Here is a 21889-nt window from a genome sequence, read left to right as displayed (position 1 = left end):
TAAATTCTTTAACTGAAATGACATCGTTTTTTATGAATATTATTTGAATATAACAAGTTGACATTATATTAAACATGTAGTAATATATTCGTCATATAAAATCATGGGAAAAGTAAAATTTAACAATTATCTTCTAATCAAGACTAAACTTTCAAATTTTGAAAATGTAAAAATTAAAAATAATCAAATTAAAGTAAAATGACTAAATCTAGACTAATAATAAAATTTGGCATTTGGAAACTATATAATTTTTTAAATTATAAGTAAAATTACAATCACAAACATTAGACTATCAGAGTCAAGCATTATATAATATAATTAGACTAATAATTAGAATGTATCCAAAGCCAAATAATATATATATATATATATATTTTAAGCTAAACTAAAATAGCTCTGGATAATAGTGTTGCTTGAACTGAACTAGATCGATTGATTGGATCAATTGAACCAATCAGAAAAGTGGCTTTGAACCAGTTAGATAAGAAATCAGTACGAATTGTTTGAATCAGTTAAAAAATCGATTGAATCTACAGTTGAACCAATTTTTTAATATTTTTTTAATCGAATTAGTTGGACCGATCAGACTAGCTAACCAATGGCTTGACCGGTTTGACCATCAGTTTGGTTTAAAAAAACATTGCCAAAGAATACCCCACACATAGTAGTATTTAAGTTGGAATAAATCTAAAGACAACCCACACATAATTTACGCATAGTGATATCAAAATTTTAGGGCTTAATTTTTACCGACATTGTTAAAATCTCTTTGACATTATATTCAAATTATATGATTAAACATGATTAAAAAATATTATATTTTATCACACCCATTATATGAATGAAATAAAATATTTCATGTTAAAAATATTTTATTTTAAAATTTATTAAATAATATATAAAAGTGGAATGATAATAAATTTATATTTTAATATTATTGAACATGCCTTTAATTCTAAGACTTGTAATTTTAATTGTTTTACTTAAAAATAATATAAAAGTACAAAAAAAAGTTAAAGTGTCGTCATAATATTATTAATTATATTTTATTTTAAAATATTTTTATTTTATAATTGAGTTATTAAATAACACCAAATTAATAAGTGACTTAAATTTGATATAATAGGAGAGGTGAATAAAATGGAGCAAATAAAGACTTGAATTTCTTAATTAAGATTAAATAAACAAAATTATTATTATATATTTTAAATTTTTAAAATTATTAATTTAATTTAAAATTTTAAAAAATTACTATAATAACCTCTAATAAAAGATTTGTAGGTATTTATTTCAGAAGCATACTTAAAAATTAGTATGTATGTCTTTTTCTTCTTCTTTTTAATATATATTAATAATTTACTTTCACATAAGACACCTCTGAGCTGCTAATGGGATTTAAACTGTACCTAATATTTTTCATATTAAAATTTATATTATATAATGATGTAATATAGATTGAATCTTGATCTCAAATGAAATTATTATTATTACATCCTTTGAAATATTAGTCAAAATTTTTATTTAGTGATGAAACTCTGTCATCAATTTTCTCTCCATACAAATACGATATACATACATGACTGGGGAGGTGTGACATTAAAAATAAGAGAGAGTTGAGAGTGTTGGCCTGAGAAGTTTTGAGAAAAGTCAATGGAGAAGAAACATGAAGAAACCGATGTCCTGATTTTCCCTTTCCCAATTCAAGGGCACATAAACCCAATGCTTCAATTCTCCAAACGCTTAGCCTCAAAAGGCCTAAGGGTCACCCTAATCTCCACTTCCAAAACCATGCAACCCTCTGCCTCCTCCATCAACTTCCACTCCATCGATTTCCATGAAGGCGACGCAGCCGCCAACGTTGACGAATATCTTGAGCTCTACGAATCAGTCGTCCCAAAAAGGCTAGCCCAGTTCATTGAGGAGTACCAGATTTGCTCTCAACATGGAGCTAAAGTCCTGGTTTACGACTCTGGTATGCCGTGGGCGTTGGATGTGGCTAAACAGTTTGGTTTGCAAGGAGCTTCGTTTTTCACTCAGTGTTGGGCGGTGAACGCCATTTTTATTCATTTGAAAGAGGGGAGTTTGAGGGTGCCATTGGAAGATGAGAATAAGGGAAATGTTGTAGTTTCGTTGCCGTCAATGCCGGAGTTAGGGATGAGTGATTTACCATCATTTGTTAGTGATAAGTCAGGGTCGTATCCGTGTCTGTCGAAGCTTGTCAGAAGCCAGTTCTCAAATTTTCAGGAAGCCGATTGGGTCTTCTGCAACACTTACGATAAGCTGGAACATGAGGTTAGCTCCCTTTTTTTAACTTCTCCATCAATATTTCTCTATTTTATCATTGGATGGCCTTTGAGGCTATTGTTTCTTCTTTTTGTTGCATACAAAACCTACCGCTCATTGAACTCGTCTCTTTCAACATTATCCCAATTCCTATGTCGTAATTTTTTTTGGTCATTTTGTGTTGCCATGTTCAAATATATAATTTATCTAACTCTGTAAATTTGTTTTACAATTTATGGGATAGAGCAAGTTCAATGATAGTGCAGTGGTAAAACATATGAAAATAACTAAAAATGATATTTTTAAAATTAAAAAAAAAATTATTAGCTATCAAATATTTGAATCTCCACTAGGTAAATGACCTACAACACGGGGAATAACAAATCAAATCAAAGTTAGCTTTAATCCTATATGTAAAACAAGGCTACTTTTCATAAACAAAAGGAGATGATTGTTATTCCTTTTGTCGGTTAATGCTACTGTGAGAAGGATCCTTGTCTCAAATATTGCCCTGTTTGGAGAGTGAGAAACAGGGAATTGCAGAAACAAGAGAAATTAAGGAAAGAGCAAAATGGAGCAGCTGGTGTGTTGTTAGTGATAAAACCCTTGTTTCTGACACAGATGCCATGCATTTTGCTGATTTCTTGCAGATAATCAAGTGGATGAGAAGCAAATGGCCAATCAAGACAGTTGGCCCCACAATCCCATCCATGTACCTAGACAAACGATTGGAAGATGACAATGATTATGGCCTCCACCTCTTCAAACCCGACACCGACCTTTGCCTCAACTGGTTAAACTCAAAAGAAGCTAGCTCGGTCGTCTACGTATCATTTGGAAGCATAGCCGATCTTACAGAGGAGCAAATGGTGGAACTAGCAATGGGTCTGAAATTAACCAACAAAAACTTCCTGTGGGTAGTGAGAGAAATGGAACAAAACAAACTCCCAAGCAACTTCATGGAAGAAACAGCAGAAAAAGGGCTGGTAGTTTCATGGAGTCCACAGTTGGATGTTCTAGCGCACAGGGCAGTGGGTTGTTTCATGACTCACTGTGGCTGGAACTCCACGCTTGAGGCGTTGAGCTTAGGGGTGCCAATGATTGCGATGCCCCAATGGACAGATCAGCCTACTAATGCGAAGTTTGTGGCTGATGTTTGGGAAGTGGGAATCAGAGTTAAAAAGGATGAGAAAGGGATAATGAGAAAGGAGGAGATCGAGAGGTGTGCAAGGGAAATCATGGAAGGAGAGAAAAGCTTGGATATCAAAAGGAATTCTGAGAAATGGAAGAACTTAGCCAAAGACGCTGTGGATGAAGGTGGAAGCTCTGACAAGAATATACAGGAATTTGTGGCTGATATTACAGGGAATTAGCATTTATATATGTTAATAGCTGTCTTCACTGCAGCAAGAATTTAAACTACTTTATTTTTGTTTATTCGGGTTCAGGCCTAAATTTTCAATTTAATTTTAATTATTAGTTTTTGAACATAGGGGCTAAAGTGCATAAATTTCAAAATTGGTGTAATATTTATGTAATTATTGATAATAGAGGGCTGTATAAGGATTTAATTTGAAAGTTATGGCAAATTCGGTTTTAGGGACTAAATTGAATAAAATGAAAAACTTTAGGGCATCTAGATAATAAAATTTAACTTATATATGCACATGATAGGAAGATGTAAGATGTGTGAATTGATAAATTGAATTGAATGATTGTATGGATTGAAAATTGGACTAAATAAAAAGTAATCGGAAAAGACAAAATTGTTGAATAGTCCTTAGAGTTTCAACTTGTTTTTGATTTAACCGTAAGTTCATATGGTATGATTATATTTAAATTTTGCATACTTGAATTATGAACTTCATTATGTTTGATAGTAATTTGAATTGTTTACAATGCAATACAAAAATGAGATATGGACTAAATTGTAAAGAAATAATAAATTGACTGATAAATTGAATATGATGAATTTCAATTTGGGGTATTTAATGAATTGATATTTGATTGTGACTAATCAAATCATATTGGTATGAATTTGGCTGATTATTGAGATAGAGGATTAAATTGAATAATTTGTAAAATATGTATGACCTTGTAATTGAATATAATTTGGATAAATTTTGATATTATATCATTATATCACTATTATTTTTAGCTAAAATTGATGCAGGATCGTCAAAAGGGAAAGAAAAGGCGAAAGTGATGGCGAGTGACGCAAGCTTTCGGTTTATATTTCTATAACTCGAAACTAATTATACCTAAAGCATATTCATATTATATTTTATTATATATTATTAAGGTAAGGTATTAATAGAAATTGAGTTAAAGTATTTTATGTTATGTGATAAATTGATGAGTTAATGTTGAAATGAGAATGATGGGATATGAATTAAATTATGTGATGAAGTTAGAAGTTGGTTACTCTATTAAATGTACAAGTTTATATTTCGGGATAATTGATAGTACACTACAGTTCCAGTTGAGATGCAACTTGACTAATCTGAGTATTCGTTCTAAGAATCCGAGTCAGATTAAGAGAATTCTACCAATGCAATTTAGCTATAGGGTAAATTAGGTATGCATTATAATAGTATATAATAGAACATGTACCTAAGTTAAGTCTTTTTATTCAAACTATGTTGTAAGCTTGTAAATATATATAGGTGTTTTCACTAAAGAGATATATATATTGTCAATGAAGTCAATTAGTAACTATGCCTATGCTTGAAGGTGATTGATATAGAATGCTCGAGTGTTTTGGTAATTATTAGAAGGTATATATATATATATATATATATATATATATATATATATATATATATATATGAGATGAGATGAGATCGTATTTGAATGGTTCAATTGATATTGCAAATGGTAGGAATTGAACATAGAAATGATGTGGTTGAATCTTGATTTGAAAGGCTTGAAAGTATGGAATTTTATCTTGTGATTTAATAAGTTGTTGATGTGTTTTGGTGCCTGATTAATGCATGATGAATAGATTGATGTTGGTGAAATTTTACTTTGTTTAGTCAATGGCATGTATCGAGTAAGGTCATTTAGGTATAAATTATGTTAGATGCTAATGATGTATGATAGCAAATTGGTAACTAAACTCATATGTGGTTGCTATGGTATAGCTTGGTTAAATGAACGGTTAAAATGGCTATAAGTGTTATGTGTTTATGATTTGAGTAATGGTATGAATGAATTAACTAAAATACATTAGGTAATGTTGATGGTTTTAGTTGTTATAGACAAGAATGCGTAGGTGTTAAATGAATTGCTTGAGTTATAATTGTTAAAGTTGTAAGTTAGATCAATTAATGTTTTGGAAATGCTTGTTTGGTGCTAAAATCTTGTCTATAATAGTTAAATGTTATGTGTGCTTGAATGTGTGAAGGAAAATGTGTTTATTTTGACAGTTTCGGAAATATATGGTTTTGCCAAAACTAATGACCTAGTAGTCTATCTTCGGTATCACGATACTAAGCCTTGGGTATTGCGATGCCCATTTTTGAAATCTATGAAAATTGGTCTTTAGGTTGGGAAGTTTGGATACTGTCTCCAATATCCTGATACCAAGCCCTAGATATCGCGATACCCACTTTTGAAAAATTTATAGTTTAGTTCTGATTCGACCTCGGAATAAAATTGAGCTTTCATAAGCTTGTGTAAGACCCGTTAATGATTGAATATCATATTGAATGCATGTTTGAATATTGATATAATTAAAATGTTATTATAATAAGCATAATGACATGTCTATACAAAATGTATTAAAGTGGGAAGAATTGTTATTAGTTCCACACTCGATGTGTTTATATTGAAAATGTAAAGTTTAACAACTCTAAGTTATAAATATATGATAGATGTGCTTATATTGACGTACATGTTTACTTTGTGTAGAATTGCTAATGCTAATATTACATACATAAATTATAGAAATACCACTAAGTATTTTACTCAGCGTACAGTTTGTTCTCTCTGTGCACAAGTTAGATTAATTCAAGATCTCCAAGCATTAACCTCAGCATTTGAACCACAATCTCGGTCTCAGCAACATCAGTTTGTTTCCAACTTTATTTATACAATTGACATGTACCTAATAGGTTAGGTTTTGTGGTAATAGAATGGTGTTATAATTAAATGGTGTAGGTTATTAGATACATATATAAATGAAACTTAGATTTACTTTAGTATGTTTAAGGAATGTATATTTGTTAGATTTTATCATATAAACTGTATTATTTAATTATAAATTGATTGTAGTTGCTCCGGCAACGAATGTGACACATTGTAGCTCGAACTCTACAATCGGGTTGAATATAGGATGTTACACATTCGCTTTTGAGTTATTTCTGCTTTATTTTTGATGCCTTAGAGAATATTCAGGAAAATTCTCACTTAGGCAAATTTGAAACAAACCAATCACCTAAGGCCACGTGGTTCATAGACAAGAGTTCTAACCCCGTGACGTTAATAAATGCTATTATTAAAAGGGGAATAGATTAGTATGATGATAAAGCAAATGTGGATATTCATTTCAGTTATAACGTAAGTAATACATAAATGTATTGTACATGGAAAAACATCTCAAATTCAAATAAAAAGCAACATTTGAGTTATTGAAACTCAAATAATTTCGGTATAAATTATCAAGTTTTAAAGGTTGATAAATTTAAATCTTAGATGTTGAAATATGAATTATTTTAAATTTGCAGGAGTTGGAACTGAACTCAAGTGAGTCTTGCATGTTTATACATTTCATCATTAAGCATTCCGTATTTTTATTTTTTCCATTTTAAGACGTCCCATTTTTTCATTTTCAAAAGCCTATCTTTTGTTTTAAACTATTTTCTTTTTACTAAAACAAGCATTACAAGTTCTCAAATTATTTGAAAAGGAAATGCATGATACCATCCTTGGTTTATGCACATCAACTTACTGATTTTTAAACTAATTTTCCAGTTTCTAAACTATATTAACATAAGAAGCTTATTAGAAAGAAAAAAAAAACCCAAGGCTTATCTTAAGACTTTTTTAGTTACTTAAAATCTAATTCCATTAAATTAATATATATTTGTTCAAAAATTAGACGGGTGAGGTCTTGAACAAGATTTATTGTTTTTAATTATAAGTAAAGCCCGTGAACAGCAATTGAATTCCAATCTGAAACCCCTTCCCGCAATCTTGGAGATAAAACAATTAAAAATCATATAAAATATCAACATCTATAGTATGTATAAAACCAACATCAAGGCTTCTATTCTGTTTTTAGCGATTGAATATATATTTCTCAACTAACCTATAATTTTTACATCTCCATCACAGTATGTGGGATGGGAAAAGACTAAAATCCGCTTTCCCTATAAAAGAAACTGCATCATTTTCGGAGAGCACCACCATGCCTGCCAAAGCCAAGAACATATATGCATTCTACACCAACTACTATGCTAACTAAAAGGTATTACGGAGATATAATAAGATTATAGCAATTAAGCTCGCTCCAAACTGGATTATAATCTCTACATTCTTCCCTCTTCCTCCTCCCCACTATTGTCATCCTCCATCTGACTGCCCAACTTCACAATGTCTTCCACAAGAATTTTTCCATCTATTGCATTGAAAATATAATAGTTGTCACTCTCGTGAACTGCCAAATCAAATTATTCACCCTATACAATGGTGCGATGCAAAAGTTGCAAATCTAAATTCTTATGTAACCAACAACTTTTTTGTTTTGATAAAATCACCTTTTCCATGCTATATAAAAAACAGCAAATAGGCAGGATGAATGATTAAAAAAACTCTCATCAGAATAAGCTAAGTTAATACTTTGCTCAATCATCCAGATCATCTTCGGACATGCTGTTTAATGAGAAACGCTACTTCATTCAATGACAATTCATTGCGAAAGTCGATAACAAGCGTGAATCATCATTTGCTAGTTAATCATGATTCCATAATATTGAAATGAACGCATGGATCTTTCAACTATTTTACAGCCATAAAAGCAGATCAAGGGGTTTTCACAGAAAAGGGTTCCAGGAAGTCAAAATCTCTTGATTATAGAAGGCATATCAATAGGCATTATTTTTTTTTTTGGGGGTGGGGTGGGGGAGGGCATGCACGTACCTAAACTAGAAGTATATTCCTGTCCATTTATTTATTTCGACAAACAAAGTTAGAGCAGAAAGGAAGCTGACCTCTATCTTTTGAAAGATTGCTGATGAGTTCTTGCACACCCTCCTTTCCTAGCGTATCCTTTAAGTATTGAGCAGCAGCAGCCACCTCCTCAGGAGTAACTTTCCCGTCGTGATCCCTGCAGGCATAGAGCATTTTTAATAAATCTGACTAAATAGCGCTTGCAGTAATTAATATGCCAGTAACTGTGCTCTTGTGATGATTGATGTGAATAACAATACCAAAATTCCATTAATCCCATTTGATAACAGAACATAACATCATAATAACAAAACATCACACTGTTAGCACAGCAGCAAAGGACATAGCCAAGACACGAGAAAAGGAAACAATCCAAAAACAAAGTTTCACCTGTCAAGTACTCGCCAACGATCACCAATTTTGGCATCTACATCATCTATTTCCTTCTCAAGATTTTGGAGCATAGCATCAACCTAAGGAGTGACAAGAATGGTAAATACTTTTTTTTTGAATCACATCTGATAAGAAAAGATAAAACTGTCAGAAAAGACTTGGTTCTAATAAATCTTACTTTTTCAATAAGCACTGAAGAAACCTCATCACTATCAGACACTTCACCAGAATGGTCAGTTTCCTCTCTTGCAATTCTATATGCCTTAATGGCATCTTTTTCACCATCTGTACCCTTTTTGTCTACCATGCTATTATAAAGTTCTATCTGCAAAATTGGCAAAATCCAACATCAGCAGAAAATAAAGGGATACAAACAGAAATAGAAAATTTCCCATTTCTTTAATGATTTTTTCCAAGTTACAAGTTCCAAATAAAGACTAAATAAATTTTCTACTAACCTAGCAAAGTCACAACTGAAAAGTCAATGCTTAAAACATCTAGTCTAAAAGAATGAAAGAATGACATTGCACAAATACCATGTTTTATCTATTACACTAGCTCATTTTGACTTCTGAAGAAAACTATTTAAAAATAATGCATTGACCTCATTCCCTTGCAGTTCTTTACAATAACCAAATAAAAAAATATCAAAGTTTATAACATACCTCCTTATTTACAAGACCAAGGAACTCTTCTCGCTCTCTGCTCACAGACTGCATATTAGGAACAAACTGAAGTCAAATCCACATTGCAAGTGGCAATGCTAGGAAGATAACAATAGAAGAACAGAATCAACAGATAACAGTCACAGACAAAAATCTTCAAATAGAGTCCTTACAGATGCTGAAGCTAAAACAGCCAATGCACGACTGATTTCACAGAGCTGATCTCTTTTTTCTAATGCTCTTGCCATAGCCTGTTCTTGTGCTTCTCTAGCTGTTGGGACAGTCATCTCTTTCAATGCCACATCCTCTTTTCTAGCCTTAGATTCCTTCATCCTTGCCAGCTCTTCTTCTTCTTTCTCTTCCTCCTCCTACAAAGGTACCAATTTAAAACAACCAATGAAATTCAAAGAACTGCATAAGACCAGGAATATTGCTTTTGGGCTTTTTTTTTAAGCTAAGCAGAAAACTTCAAGACTAAATGCCTCTATTTTAAGCTAAGATTATACTGAACTCCTTCACAGCAAGCAGGGTCAACTGAGCCCCATAGGAGGCAAAAAATAATAAACAACTTACAATAGAGGAGACTATTCATATGAAAAATAATATAAAACATATTCCTTTTTCAACCTTGATCAGTTCTTCCTGCATCTCAAGGTACTCCAGCTTCCTTCTCCTTTCCGAAACAGAATCTTCAGATGGTAGAGCTGTAACACCAACGGTATCCACAACTTCATCAGGTAGAGAAGAAAGCGTAGCCCGAACAGCATCTTCCGGCTTCAGCTTTCCTGATACAGTGAATGCCCTACAGGGGATATCAGAAAAAAATACAGATTAAGATTAAATTAGGAGAAAAAAGAAGAAATGAGTATCAACTGTTGAACTTCATGCCAACAAAACATTGCAGAAAGACCACATAAAACACAACTCAAATCACCTTGAAAGGATCAAAAGGGAAGATGGGACTGAGTGATTGAGAGACAAATCTAGCCAATCCCGAAGCTGCATGCAGATACTAACCATGTTAAGGAGTCACATCAAATGCAAATGATATTGCAATTAATATACATAACCAATGTAGTTGAAGGAATGATGGAAGTGCAAATCCAGAATTCTATCAATATATGAGACCATGGCATTTTATCATTGCAAATACAACGCAGATAAAGATTGCTGAGTCTGAGGCACTTAGTTGGCAAAGGGGAAAGTATATATAAACATATAGGAATAAAAAGCAACACCTGTTGACGCATTTCTTCTACTGAAAGCGCTCCAAGCATCCCTCGCTCCCTACAATCTTCACGAAGCTCAGCTTCTGATAGGGATTCCACGCCCTCTGCTTGAATCATCTTGTCATCATTCTTAATCCTGAAATATAATAATAATTATAAGAAAGCAGTAACAATAACAACATTTGCAATGACATAAAGTAGAGAAAAATGACAGATATAGACAGAGATTATTTTAAAAATAGAGCTTAGTTGGATCCTAAAAGTTAATGTGAAGGAGAAGCTAACAAAAGTAACTTGCTTCGACCGAAAACCAAATTTTGAAAATGCCACTGCCTTTTATATTTCAACAATACCAGTTGGCTTTGTATTTCAGCATATTCTGTATAAAAATTAAAGCATTGAAGGAGACATGTCTATACATTTTAACTCCTAATTTTTTTAGAGAATATATATCGCGTATTCCAAATCAGTATCAATGAGTTCTCAAAATGAAGACCCCCACCTCCCCAACACCACAAAACACGCAGCCAAATCAGAAAAACTAAATAAATACTCAGCAAGTCAGCATGAAACCTCATGGTTTAAAATACAATATAACAATTATGGTTTAAGGGATAAACTTAATTATATTTAAACTTTACATGCGGCAGAAAAGAACCAACAATAAATCAACAAATAGTAAATCAATATCTGTTTAAAAGCAAAAATATTATCGTGAGTTCATAATGATCAAGTGAAAAAAGGTCAGTTAAAAATCAAACCACCCAGGCAACCACAATAAGAAAAAAGTTCAATAAGCAGATCTGAAATAGTCAATTCACTCCTCCTGGATACATCAAACTCCATTGATATGTTCTTCAAAAACAAGGTACATAACAGTTAATTTAATTCAGATTGGATAAACAAGTTTTACCATCGGAGTCTCTTCCGAAGCATATAACGCAAATACGCATCTGTTCCAAAAGGGCTGATTCCCATGTATTTGCACATATTTACCAATCGAGGCCTGGTAGAAGAAAAAACATTACAAAATATCACAACCACTTAATTAACAAATCAATTTAAATTAAATAGTCAACCGTTTTCAAATAAAAAATATTTACAACAAAGACCAAGACCAACCTGCTGATATTATCTAGAGTGAGTTCATCATTAAACAGCTTGGCAAAGCCAAGAATTTCATCATTTGATACACCAGCTCCCCTTCGGACCTGCAAAATATCAAGATTGCAATTGCTAAAGTTAAATAACAGAACCAAGGGGGAAGAGACAAGAAAAAAAAATCATAGGTAAGATGGGATCTTACCCTATTCAAAAATTCATCAAGATCTTCAGCAGTCTGCTTAATTTCTCCACTCCTTGAATTCTGAACCTCTTTTGCCATTTCTTTGACTGTATCTTGAAGAAACTTAGCATATTCTATTCTTGCATGAAGCCTCCTTTTTAGTGCTTCCTACAAGTTCAGCAACTAAGAAAAATGCATTGACCAAAAAAGGGGGGGCAAGGGAGGGGAGCAGGGACATGCCACACACAAAAAGAAGGAAAAAACGGTACCAGCAATAAGCAAGACCTGAATATCTCATTTGATAATACTTTTCCAAAATCATAACACTCCCTAATGTAGAACATAACAGAAATAACACAAACCATTCAATTTCCAGATAATTTTCCTGCCTGGAGAACATATATTTCGCAGATTACCTTGTAATTAATTGCAAAAGGACGTAAGGAGACCTGCCTGGCCTATGCCTATCTATGTATATCTCTCTACTTCAATTATCAGCAATAGCCCAATAAAGGTTTATATGGAAGGGCCTATGCCTATCTATTCTCATCATATTTTATGTTTTGATTCTTGTCCCTATGATTTCTCCTTTTTTTTCTTTATTTTCTTCTAAGCAAGGTACATCCAACATCCCATCAGCAAAAGACTTGTTCATATCCGTATAAGAAGCTTCAATCAAGGTGAGCATAAAATTTGCTAAGTATCTTTGTATTAAAGAAAATAATCAGAAAACTTTATGAATTGCATTGTTTCACAGATGCAGTCGCAATAAAATTATGGTGAATATGAAACTCTTGTTTGGAAGAAAACTGAAAAGTGTAACAAACAAAAGGATGCACTCATCCTCACCAACTTTATGATTTCATGCGTGTATAAATATAAACCACTTCATGCATGTAAAAAGATAAACCAAACTTCAATGCTTCCTGCTTTAACAGGGGAGATTCTGAAAAGAGGCAAAAGAACTTAAAGAATAAAGCTTGAGCAGCAATGGATTATAAATCAAATTAACCAGAAAAGCAAACATAATTTGGAAAAAGCCACTATACCTGCTCTTTCATCTTGTCTTGAAAAGTAGATGGCAACATGTTAGGGAACAGTTTCAAGAAAACAGGCAGAAGAAATTCCATGAATGGGACTATGATAAAAACTGCAAATGGAACTAGCCTAAAGATATCAGCAGTAGTTCGAGTCAGCTGTTGCCTCTCCCTTCTAGATAAACTTCTACCACCAGCCAACTTTAGCAGCAATCTTGAGCTGATCCTCACATCAGCCCAAAGTAGCTTAAAACCCAGCCAATAATGTTGCAAAGTAGAGCGAATCTCGTGTTTCCAATGAACAAGTTTCTTTGCCCAATCCTCCCTGTAGAAGGCAATAGAATAACAAATATGCAGTAAACCAAAAATCAATTTGAATCATGTTAATTGATTTTTTTAATAACATAAAAATTAAAGGATAAAGTTTTACCTGCTCATAGAAGCTACAGCTCTTAAAGCAGGACCAATCCCAAGAATTGTGGCCCATACTCTTTGCAAAATAGATTCAGCAGCCTTCTGAGAATCTTGCAAGCGTTTAGCTTTCACCTTGGCTTTAGCAGAACTCAAACCTTCAACAGCTTGATCACATTCTTCTGCAGATGCTTCCTTTCTCCTTTTTGCAACCAATTCTTCATTTCCCTCATCATCACTACCTGGTTCAGATTGTCTAGCGGTAGCTGTCGAAGCATGACGAACAGCATATGACATCAATCTGACACTCGACGGAGAATTGAATTGGAATCTTCCACTTCCAGGACTCAAAACTGAGATTCCTTGAGATCCATAACTAAAGTATCTTGGTCCTGAAAAACCCATTAAATCATGTTTCGCAACTGAATTTATATCCAGTTTCTTTCGATAATTAAAATCTTCGGATGGATGGTCCACATTTGATGTATAACAACATGAGTCCAACTTGTGAGTGGGATGGCCAAGAAACTGGAAGGTCTGGACTGAGCGTATAGATGCATTCAGGTAGTCGGAAACAAATCCTCTCTTTCTTAAAATTGCTCTAGAAGCCATTATCAATCGTTTTTGTTGTCAACAGGACATTCGCATATCTCAAGCAACCTCTCAAATTACCCTGATTGGGATACCATTTCAAATAAAGAACAACACCAACTCAGAAAATGAACAATATCAAACATATTTTTAGTATTCATATACAGCATTTTTTTCATCATGATAAATGACACAGCCTAACAAGTTCATAAAACAAAAAATCTTGAGAATGATGTCAATATCCAAAAGAAAATTATAATTAACCCTTGAATTGCAACCCATCAATAAAGGAGTCAAGATTAGGAATAGCTCAAGTAAAATTAGACTTTTATTCAAGTTCAAGGCTGATAATTAATAAATAAAGTATTAAGTAACTAAAAACTGAACAATTGAAAACTCAAAATTTGTTACAGAGGAAAATCCAAAGCCTCTTTTTTCTCATTAAAGAAAGAAACTAGAACCGGTCCATAAAAGTATTGAAAAAATATTTATTCAAAAAATAACATCACAGGCACTACAGAATATTCCGATAAGTTTATTATTTGAATATAATAATAAAAAGAAAAAAATCAACCGATTATCTTTTAATCTACTATTTTCTTATATCTTTTCAGTTCTCCTTTCGTCTTTAAAAATAATCCAAGTAACACTAAATAATAAATTTTCATTTGGTTTCAACAAAATAAAAATAAAAAAAATTCAAGGAACTACAACGAGAAATAAAGATAATGATAACATATATCCGATATTCATAACTCATCACGGATTCGACTGAAAAAATAACTAAACGAGCAGCAAAATTCAACGAAAACGATAAAGAAATAAACTGCTGATAGAAAGGCATTTGACTTACAGTTTTTATGCGAAGCTGAGATATAATATTTTGGATTCGATCAAACAACAAAAATTTAGAGCTATAATGATACAAAAAGGTAAAATAAGAAAGAAGGCACAGCATTTATAGGGCCATTGTATTCGCGAGAAAAATTGGAGGGTTTAAGAGGGGGATGGTCACCGTGAAAAACTACTCTGCGACGCGGTTTATATTACTATGCGATTTTGAACCGTCGATTTGTTTGACCATTTTATCTTGACTTGTGTGGCTGCTGTTGACACGTGGTTATTGTTGATTTTGGCGTTCGTAAGTGGGCACCTTTTGAATTTTCTTGAATTCCAACCCAGGAAGGACCAAAGACAATAAAATAGTATTTCTAAATTAGGAATATTTGGAAATTATTATGAAATTATAAAATATTCCTAGAAAAATAATTATAAAATATATCTATAATATATATTATAAAAATATGAATTTGAAAAAACTTTTAAAATGATTAAAATATGTGTATATTATTAAATTGATATTATATAAAATTATTTTCATTTAACTATATAGTTGAGTTTAAGTCGAATCCAACGAAAAATTAATATCAATCAATTATTAATAATAACTAAAATAATATAAATAATAATTTTATTTTTGGATAGCATTTATATGGGTTAATATGTTGTTTACCCCTAAACTTGATCAAAAGTATATAGTTAAAATCGAAACCTTTTTTTAGATCTAGTTTATAATTGAATTTGTATATCGTCACTCAGATTGGTACCTCCATATGAACACCATTAAGCATGACATTGATGGTCAATTTGATAGTGACACGTAGCAATCTCCCAAACATGACACATGGAAGATATAAATTAATAAATTATAAATTAATATTTTTTTTCATCAAGAATGAACATGAACAAATGGGTATTCGATTCATCTTCATTCCTGATGTATTTTAGTAAGTTTATATGTTTTCTTATGTTATATATATAATATATATAAAACACGAGTTTGGAAAATCTTTTGAACCGTCAAGAATACTCTTTATTTTTATCATATTATTAAATTGACATTTAAAAATAATTAATAATTTAATTTAGAAATATTAATTAAATTGTATTAAGTATATATTTAAAAGCATTACAGTTTAATAAAAATTATGATAATTAAACATTTAAAATTAAATATATTTTAATTTAAAATATCACTTTAAAAATTTAGTTAAAATAATTATAATTGAAATAAAAGTTTTATTATTATTTTACAATTACAATTGTTGAAAGAAAGTGTTTTTTTCTTAATTTTTTCTTAGCTACATATTAATTATTTATTATTTACAAATTGTTATTTTCAATTTATTGAATATTAAGAAAATAAAATTGAATAGTGAAAAGTGAAAAATAGGTTTGAAAATAGTGCAAATGTTTGAGTTATGATTTTTTTAATATTATTAAAAATTATTGATCTACAATATATCAATCTTTTAATATGATATTTAAAATATATATTATTTTAATTGTTAAATAAATTAATATATTTTAGTTATATTTAACAATTCAAATAGCGAATTAAAATTAATTACAATAATTAAATATATATTATTTAAAATAATTAAAAAATTAAACGATAAAATCACATACAACATGTGTCATTAGAAACTATTTTTTCAAAAATATCAAGTTGTTATTATTATTTTGATTTTTAAAATATATAAATTAATAAAAACAATACATTTAGAATCAACCTAGAGAGATGATACCAAAATTTAAATGCATCTGGACAATCATTTATCCATAATAATATAAATTTATTGTTGATTAATAAAATACTCTTACAAAAATAGTTTTATTTATTTTTATAAACTTTTACTTTAATTCTTGAATAAAAGGAAATTAGATTATTTATCCATCTACTTTTGTAGGCCATCTTCTTCTTGCTATATTTCTTTCCATTACTTCATTCTTCCATCTTTGCTTATTTTCTATAGTTTTGTAATTGAATTTTATGTTTTTAAGGTTACAAAATCATTGTTTGCCGCAAGCTATCTTGTTGCCCAAGATAGCTCTTTTACTTGCTTAGTTTCAAAGGTTTTTCTATTTCCTTTTCTTATATTCTATTTAATTTTCAATTTTGATTATTTTATTGTTTTCTAATCATATTTTTGTTAAATCTTCAGAACTGAATCAAGTTTCCGCCCAAATCTCTCTTGTCTTAGTTACTTATGAAGCAAAAAATAGTAAGGTTGACCAGACTTCTCATATTCAATCTCAAGTTTCGCAATTGAAAATGAGTAATGTTAATTTCAACTCAAATTCTTCAAAATTTTCCCCACCAACTTTGCATAGAATGTCATCAAATTAAGAAAGTGATGAATGTAATTCCTTAGATTTAGTAATTCCTTAAAAGTGGTCCATAAATACATATCCAAAAGGATGCAAATTGGTATCATAATCACATAACATGATCAAATGCTTCTAAAACACAAATTATATGTGGCATAGAGCTAAATTTTATGAGAATGAGAGTGAGGAAAACCATAAAGGAGTGGATTTCCAAACAGATTTTCAAAATAGAAATAACAGCCTCCTAATTAACACCATGGTCTTGTTGCACTCAATAAACTAACCAATAGGAAGATTTTGGAGTTTCAGCACCTTATCACCTATATTAATTTCAGACATTTCAATGTCAATCAGATTGAGCTATTGATAATTTTCATCCAATTCCTCCACAATATCTACTGAAACCATTACCACAAAAATAAGAAACTGCTACGAACAGTGCAATCCAATTCAAAGGCCACAATAGAGATGGGCTTAGTTTCCCTCAAGGCCCAATCACGAGATCCAAATCCAAGCAGTTAAAGTCAAAACTCAACTTATTCGTTCAAGACATTATCACAAACAAAATTCGAGAAGAAGAGTTGAAGCTTCAAGACAATGGATTTTGGAGCAAGGATGAATTAGAAGGGATTAATTTTGTTCGTGGGCCTAAACTCTCAAATCTATTATGACAAGCCCATGTGGAAAATGTTAACAAGCTTAGGCGTTTCACTTAAATAATCTAATCAATCCCACAAGCTTAGGCATTTCATATTGAGTTCAGGTTCTAGGCTTAATTTTTATTATATATAAGCCCAATATTGTATTTATTAGCTCTTATTATTTTATTCTGAATTTTTTTTATAATTATTAAGTATTTTAAGCTATTTAGGAGTTTTATGTTAACAAGAAAATTTAGTTTAAAACTACTCCTTGTTTAGATTAAATTAGAATTCTAGTATACTTAAGAGTTTTAATTAGATTTATTTAGCTAGTCTATATATAGGCATTTGCATTGTACACAAATTATTCAATTCATTATTATTCAACTTCTCTTTTGAGTTAATAAATTCTCTTTGAGTTTTCTTTTCAAAAGTTTCTCTTGAGTTTATTTTAGAAGAGTTTTAACAATCTTTTCAAATTGTGGGAATTACCTTCAAACTTTTTCTTGCCAAGTTTTCTTTCTTGGAGGGGAAATTAGAGCCGCTTGAAGGGGGTTATGGATTCTTCTTGTTTCCAAGGTTCCTTAGGACTTTTACACGCCACGTTCCATCTTTTTCATCTACCTTCCTTATTTTCTTCTTTATTGTTCTATTCCTCTATTTTACTTATCTTAGTTTATTTATTTCAATTGTTTTTCTTCAAATTTTTTATTTGAATTGGGTTCATTTGTGTTTTAGGTTGTTTCAAAATCTAAGTTTCTTTCTGAATGTCTAGAGCCCTAAATCAAATCTCCGACTTGAACAAACTTTATGATCCACTTCTGCATTCATCCACCTCATTTTTATCATTTGGTATCAAAGATGGGCGTTTTAAGTGTTCTTTGTGTTCTTATAAAATTGATTTCCAGTAAACAACCTCAAAATAATTTTTACCTAGAAAGTTTTCAAAAAAAAACTTGTCAGTAGGTAAATATTTTTCAAACAATCTGAAATTTTATATTTTGATTATTAGCACTCTTTTAGACTATTAAAAACTATTTCCCACAAAAAAATTTGATCGAAAAAGTGAAAAAAATAGAAAAATATGATAAATAAAAAAATATTATGTGGGTTGACTTTTGTGCCGAAATTTCCAGATCAAATATACATTATTTGAGGAGACTCTAGTTTAAATTTCGAGATTTTTGGAAATCGGGAACACCTCGAATTAAGTTTGTCAAGTTACTTCTCAATCTTTCAGGTTTTCAGGTTTCAGGGATTTTCATTGACTCTTAGCCTTATGTTTTCATTTATTTATGTTTTTTATTGTTCCTTTACGCATTCTAACACTTTATTGTTTCTTGTGTTAGTAGGTTAAAGCACGTTGCACATTCCTTCCTCTATGCAACACAATTCTTTAGTGTCTAGACGATTTTGGACTTCTAGTGCTACTAGGTTTCCTTTGTTAGTTTGATTCTCATAAATCTGAGTGATTGATATAGACACTTTTTAAAAGACCCACAAGATTAATTCTTACCTTGTTGATAATTTTTTTTCTAAGTACAAAATAGTGAGGTTTGCTTTTTTTTTCTTTTAAGTGTTGTGTTTTTTCAGACTTTCACAATGACTCGTGATCCTCGTAGTGGTAAAGGGAGTGATAATTCGAGTGAAAAGCCACCAGTTACCATGGAGAACCTTGTTGGTTTCACGATGAAATTGCAAAACGACCTTTACGAGGTCAATGATAAGTTCGAACACTTGATTGGCAAGATACAACCAGATTTAGATGATCGAGAGGCTAAAGACAAACAACGAGATGCTATAATTTAGAAAATTAGCAATACCTTGAATCGCTTGGATGCTCAAACTGAATGTTTGACTCGTCATTTGGGAAATGATGATGCTATTGAACAACCTCGTGTTCGTGGAAATAATGGTAGGGGCACTCGTGCAAATAATGAAACTTTGGTTAATAATGATCGTGGGAAACCTTCTTTGGCTAAACCAAAGTTCTTAATTCCACAGTTTCAGGGAAAGAATGATCTCGAGGCATATTGTGAGTGAGAATAAAAAATTGAACTTATGTTTCATTATTATAAATGCCCAAAAGATGAAAAAGTCTCTTTGGAATCCCTTGAATTTTTAGATTATGCATTGAGTTGGTGGACTTAACTTGAAATTAGTTGTGACACCTCAAACCCGACTAGGATGGACCGACCAGAATTCGAAGCGTTACATTAGCCACCTAAGTGACTCTCTGGCTAACGACCACCCAAGGCACACCCTGACCTTATAACACCTCAATCCTATCTAAATATTAGTTATTTATTAACGTGGAAGCAACTTATGAGCCAATTTTAAACTTTTCATAGGTAATTTAACCTAAGAGCATTTATGTCATTTTACCACCTATGAAAAAACTAATCTGATTTTAGATCTAAATGTTTACCGACCTTCTTTTAGTCAAAATTATGCAAGCCTAAAAATTTCAAGTTAAATTGAGTTCGTTTGCTATGTCTAATTCAATTTTTACTATTAAGGACTAAATTGTAATAAATACCAACTATCAGGACCTACTCCAAATTACAAATTAAGTGCGTTTCTATCGAATATTTCCCATTATGAGACTAATCCTAAATTATTACCAAGTTTCCTTATCATCTAGGGTTCTAATTAGACTAATAAAATTTTAAGACTAAATAGTAACATAAACAAATTAGAATACCAATTTAAAAAGACAAAAATTCAAATCCCCAACAACCCACACGGCCGTGTCCCCCAGCCCGTGTATCATTAAATGCCCGTGTTCATGTAGTGAAAAATTTTTTGGCAGATTACACACGTTCGTGTGTGATAGCTCCAGTTTCCACACGTTCGTGTCACCTAGCCAGTCGCTCATGTGCAACCCCTCACACGCCCATGTGGATAGGCACACGCCCGTGTGAAAATCACTACACCTATTTTTGTGAAAAACTCGATTTAAAACCTGAATTTGCATATTTTAATGACCAATTAAACCTGATTTAACTACGATTAACTAACATATATATATACACCTTCAATTGAATTTATGGACATCAATTAAGCCTTAATTAAATAGAATTAGGCAATCAATTTCATGCATAACAAACATCGAATAAATAAAACATGTAGCATACCTTAGCCATTAGTAAACCACTCCATAGAAGCTTCATTTAAACAATCGTTAGTATAAATTTTATGCTTCACACACCGTGTTATCAAGCAATAATACACTGTAAATCAATTAATAATTAAACTCAAACATGCCTCAAAATTATTATAAAACCATTCAAACAAATGTCCAAAGTCCATTTACAACCAAAATCAAACTAATTCCTGGGAGTTCTACAATGCCCGACTACAGTCTCTAAAATGCGCAATAAAGTCTCTACCAAGCCTAAATCACTTGGAACGCTCTTGCTCGGCTCTCAGCTCCTCAATCCCGACGAATATCTGCACGAATGTGAGGGTGTGAGTTTTAAAAAGCTCAGTGAATGTTAAAAACAACAACAAGTAAATTAACATCCAATTCATGCTTAATTCACAACCAATCATTCACCAATTGTCAGCTAAAAAGAATTAAACATGTCAATTTAATTTCCATAAGCATTTTCAATACCAAAAATCAATCATTCATGGCTTTGAATCATCAATTGATATAGAAACAATAATACATAAATATATTGGCATTCATTTATCATGGCTTAATCGGGTGATCATACATCGGATAAACAGATCTCCGAACTCCCACAAATATCAAATACAATCCATCGAGTTGAGAGGGCAGAAGCATGCACTAACTTATAGTGCCTCAAATAACCCATTGAGTGGAGACTCATGCTCAACACTACCTTATCTACTCCAACAAATCAATCCACCTAGAGCCATATGCTCACAATGTTAGAAATAAAGGTAAGTACCCACAAATCCTATGGCATGCCAACTATATCCAATGGATCCACCATGCATGTTGCCAATATACTCAATCAAACATAGCATATAAATCAATCAT

General features: G+C 31.5%; 2 protein-coding genes across 2 annotated transcripts; one reads left to right on the top strand and one right to left on the bottom strand.

Moving 5' to 3' along the window:
• Positions 1 to 1536: 1536 nt before the first annotated feature.
• LOC105778285 (UDP-glycosyltransferase 74E2) lies at positions 1537 to 3771 on the top strand. Its single transcript, XM_012601967.2, has 2 exons — positions 1537 to 2292; positions 2934 to 3771. Exons 1-2 carry the CDS (start codon positions 1651 to 1653, stop codon positions 3654 to 3656), a joined length of 1365 nt encoding a protein of 454 aa, XP_012457421.2. The 5' UTR covers positions 1537 to 1650; the 3' UTR covers positions 3657 to 3771.
• A 3715-nt stretch (positions 3772 to 7486) lies between these two features.
• LOC105777455 (uncharacterized) lies at positions 7487 to 15064 on the bottom strand. The gene is made up of 15 exons (XM_012600739.2): positions 14919 to 15064; positions 13494 to 14147; positions 13076 to 13388; positions 12048 to 12194; positions 11864 to 11952; positions 11655 to 11747; positions 10751 to 10877; positions 10447 to 10511; positions 10140 to 10314; positions 9686 to 9880; positions 9513 to 9560; positions 9026 to 9172; positions 8845 to 8927; positions 8496 to 8611; positions 7487 to 7903 (listed from the first exon to the last, which is right to left on the bottom strand). Exons 2-15 carry the CDS (start codon positions 14084 to 14086, stop codon positions 7815 to 7817), a joined length of 2280 nt encoding a protein of 759 aa, XP_012456193.1. The 5' UTR covers positions 14087 to 14147; positions 14919 to 15064; the 3' UTR covers positions 7487 to 7814.
• Between the last annotated feature and the right edge of the window lie 6825 nt (positions 15065 to 21889).

Source organism: Gossypium raimondii, chromosome 10, assembly GCF_025698545.1.
Source record: "Gossypium raimondii isolate GPD5lz chromosome 10, ASM2569854v1, whole genome shotgun sequence".
Classification (NCBI taxonomy): Eukaryota; Viridiplantae; Streptophyta; class Magnoliopsida; order Malvales; family Malvaceae; genus Gossypium; species Gossypium raimondii.
The sequence above is the reverse complement of the archived record's forward strand: the minus strand, read 5'-3'. Positions and strand labels throughout refer to the sequence as shown.

What these genes read in the sequence shown, in the direction of transcription:
- LOC105778285 (XM_012601967.2), top strand. Translation starts at nt 1,651, where the DNA reads ATGGAGAAGAAACATGAAGAAACCGATGTCCTGATTTTCCCTTTCCCA. An exon ending in ACGATAAGCTGGAACATGAG is followed by an intron (nt 2,293 to 2,933) that starts GTTAGCTCCCTT and finishes GATTTCTTGCAG; the next exon opens with ATAATCAAGTGGATGAGAAG.
- LOC105777455 (XM_012600739.2), bottom strand. Translation starts at nt 14,086, where the DNA reads ATGGCTTCTAGAGCAATTTTAAGAAAGAGAGGATTTGTTTCCGACTAC. An exon ending in TTGATGAATTTTTGAATAGG is followed by an intron (nt 11,953 to 12,047) that starts GTAAGATCCCAT and finishes GATATTTTGCAG; the next exon opens with GTCCGAAGGGGAGCTGGTGT. An exon ending in TAGAAGAAATGCGTCAACAG is followed by an intron (nt 10,512 to 10,750) that starts GTGTTGCTTTTT and finishes ATCTGCATGCAG; the next exon opens with CTTCGGGATTGGCTAGATTT.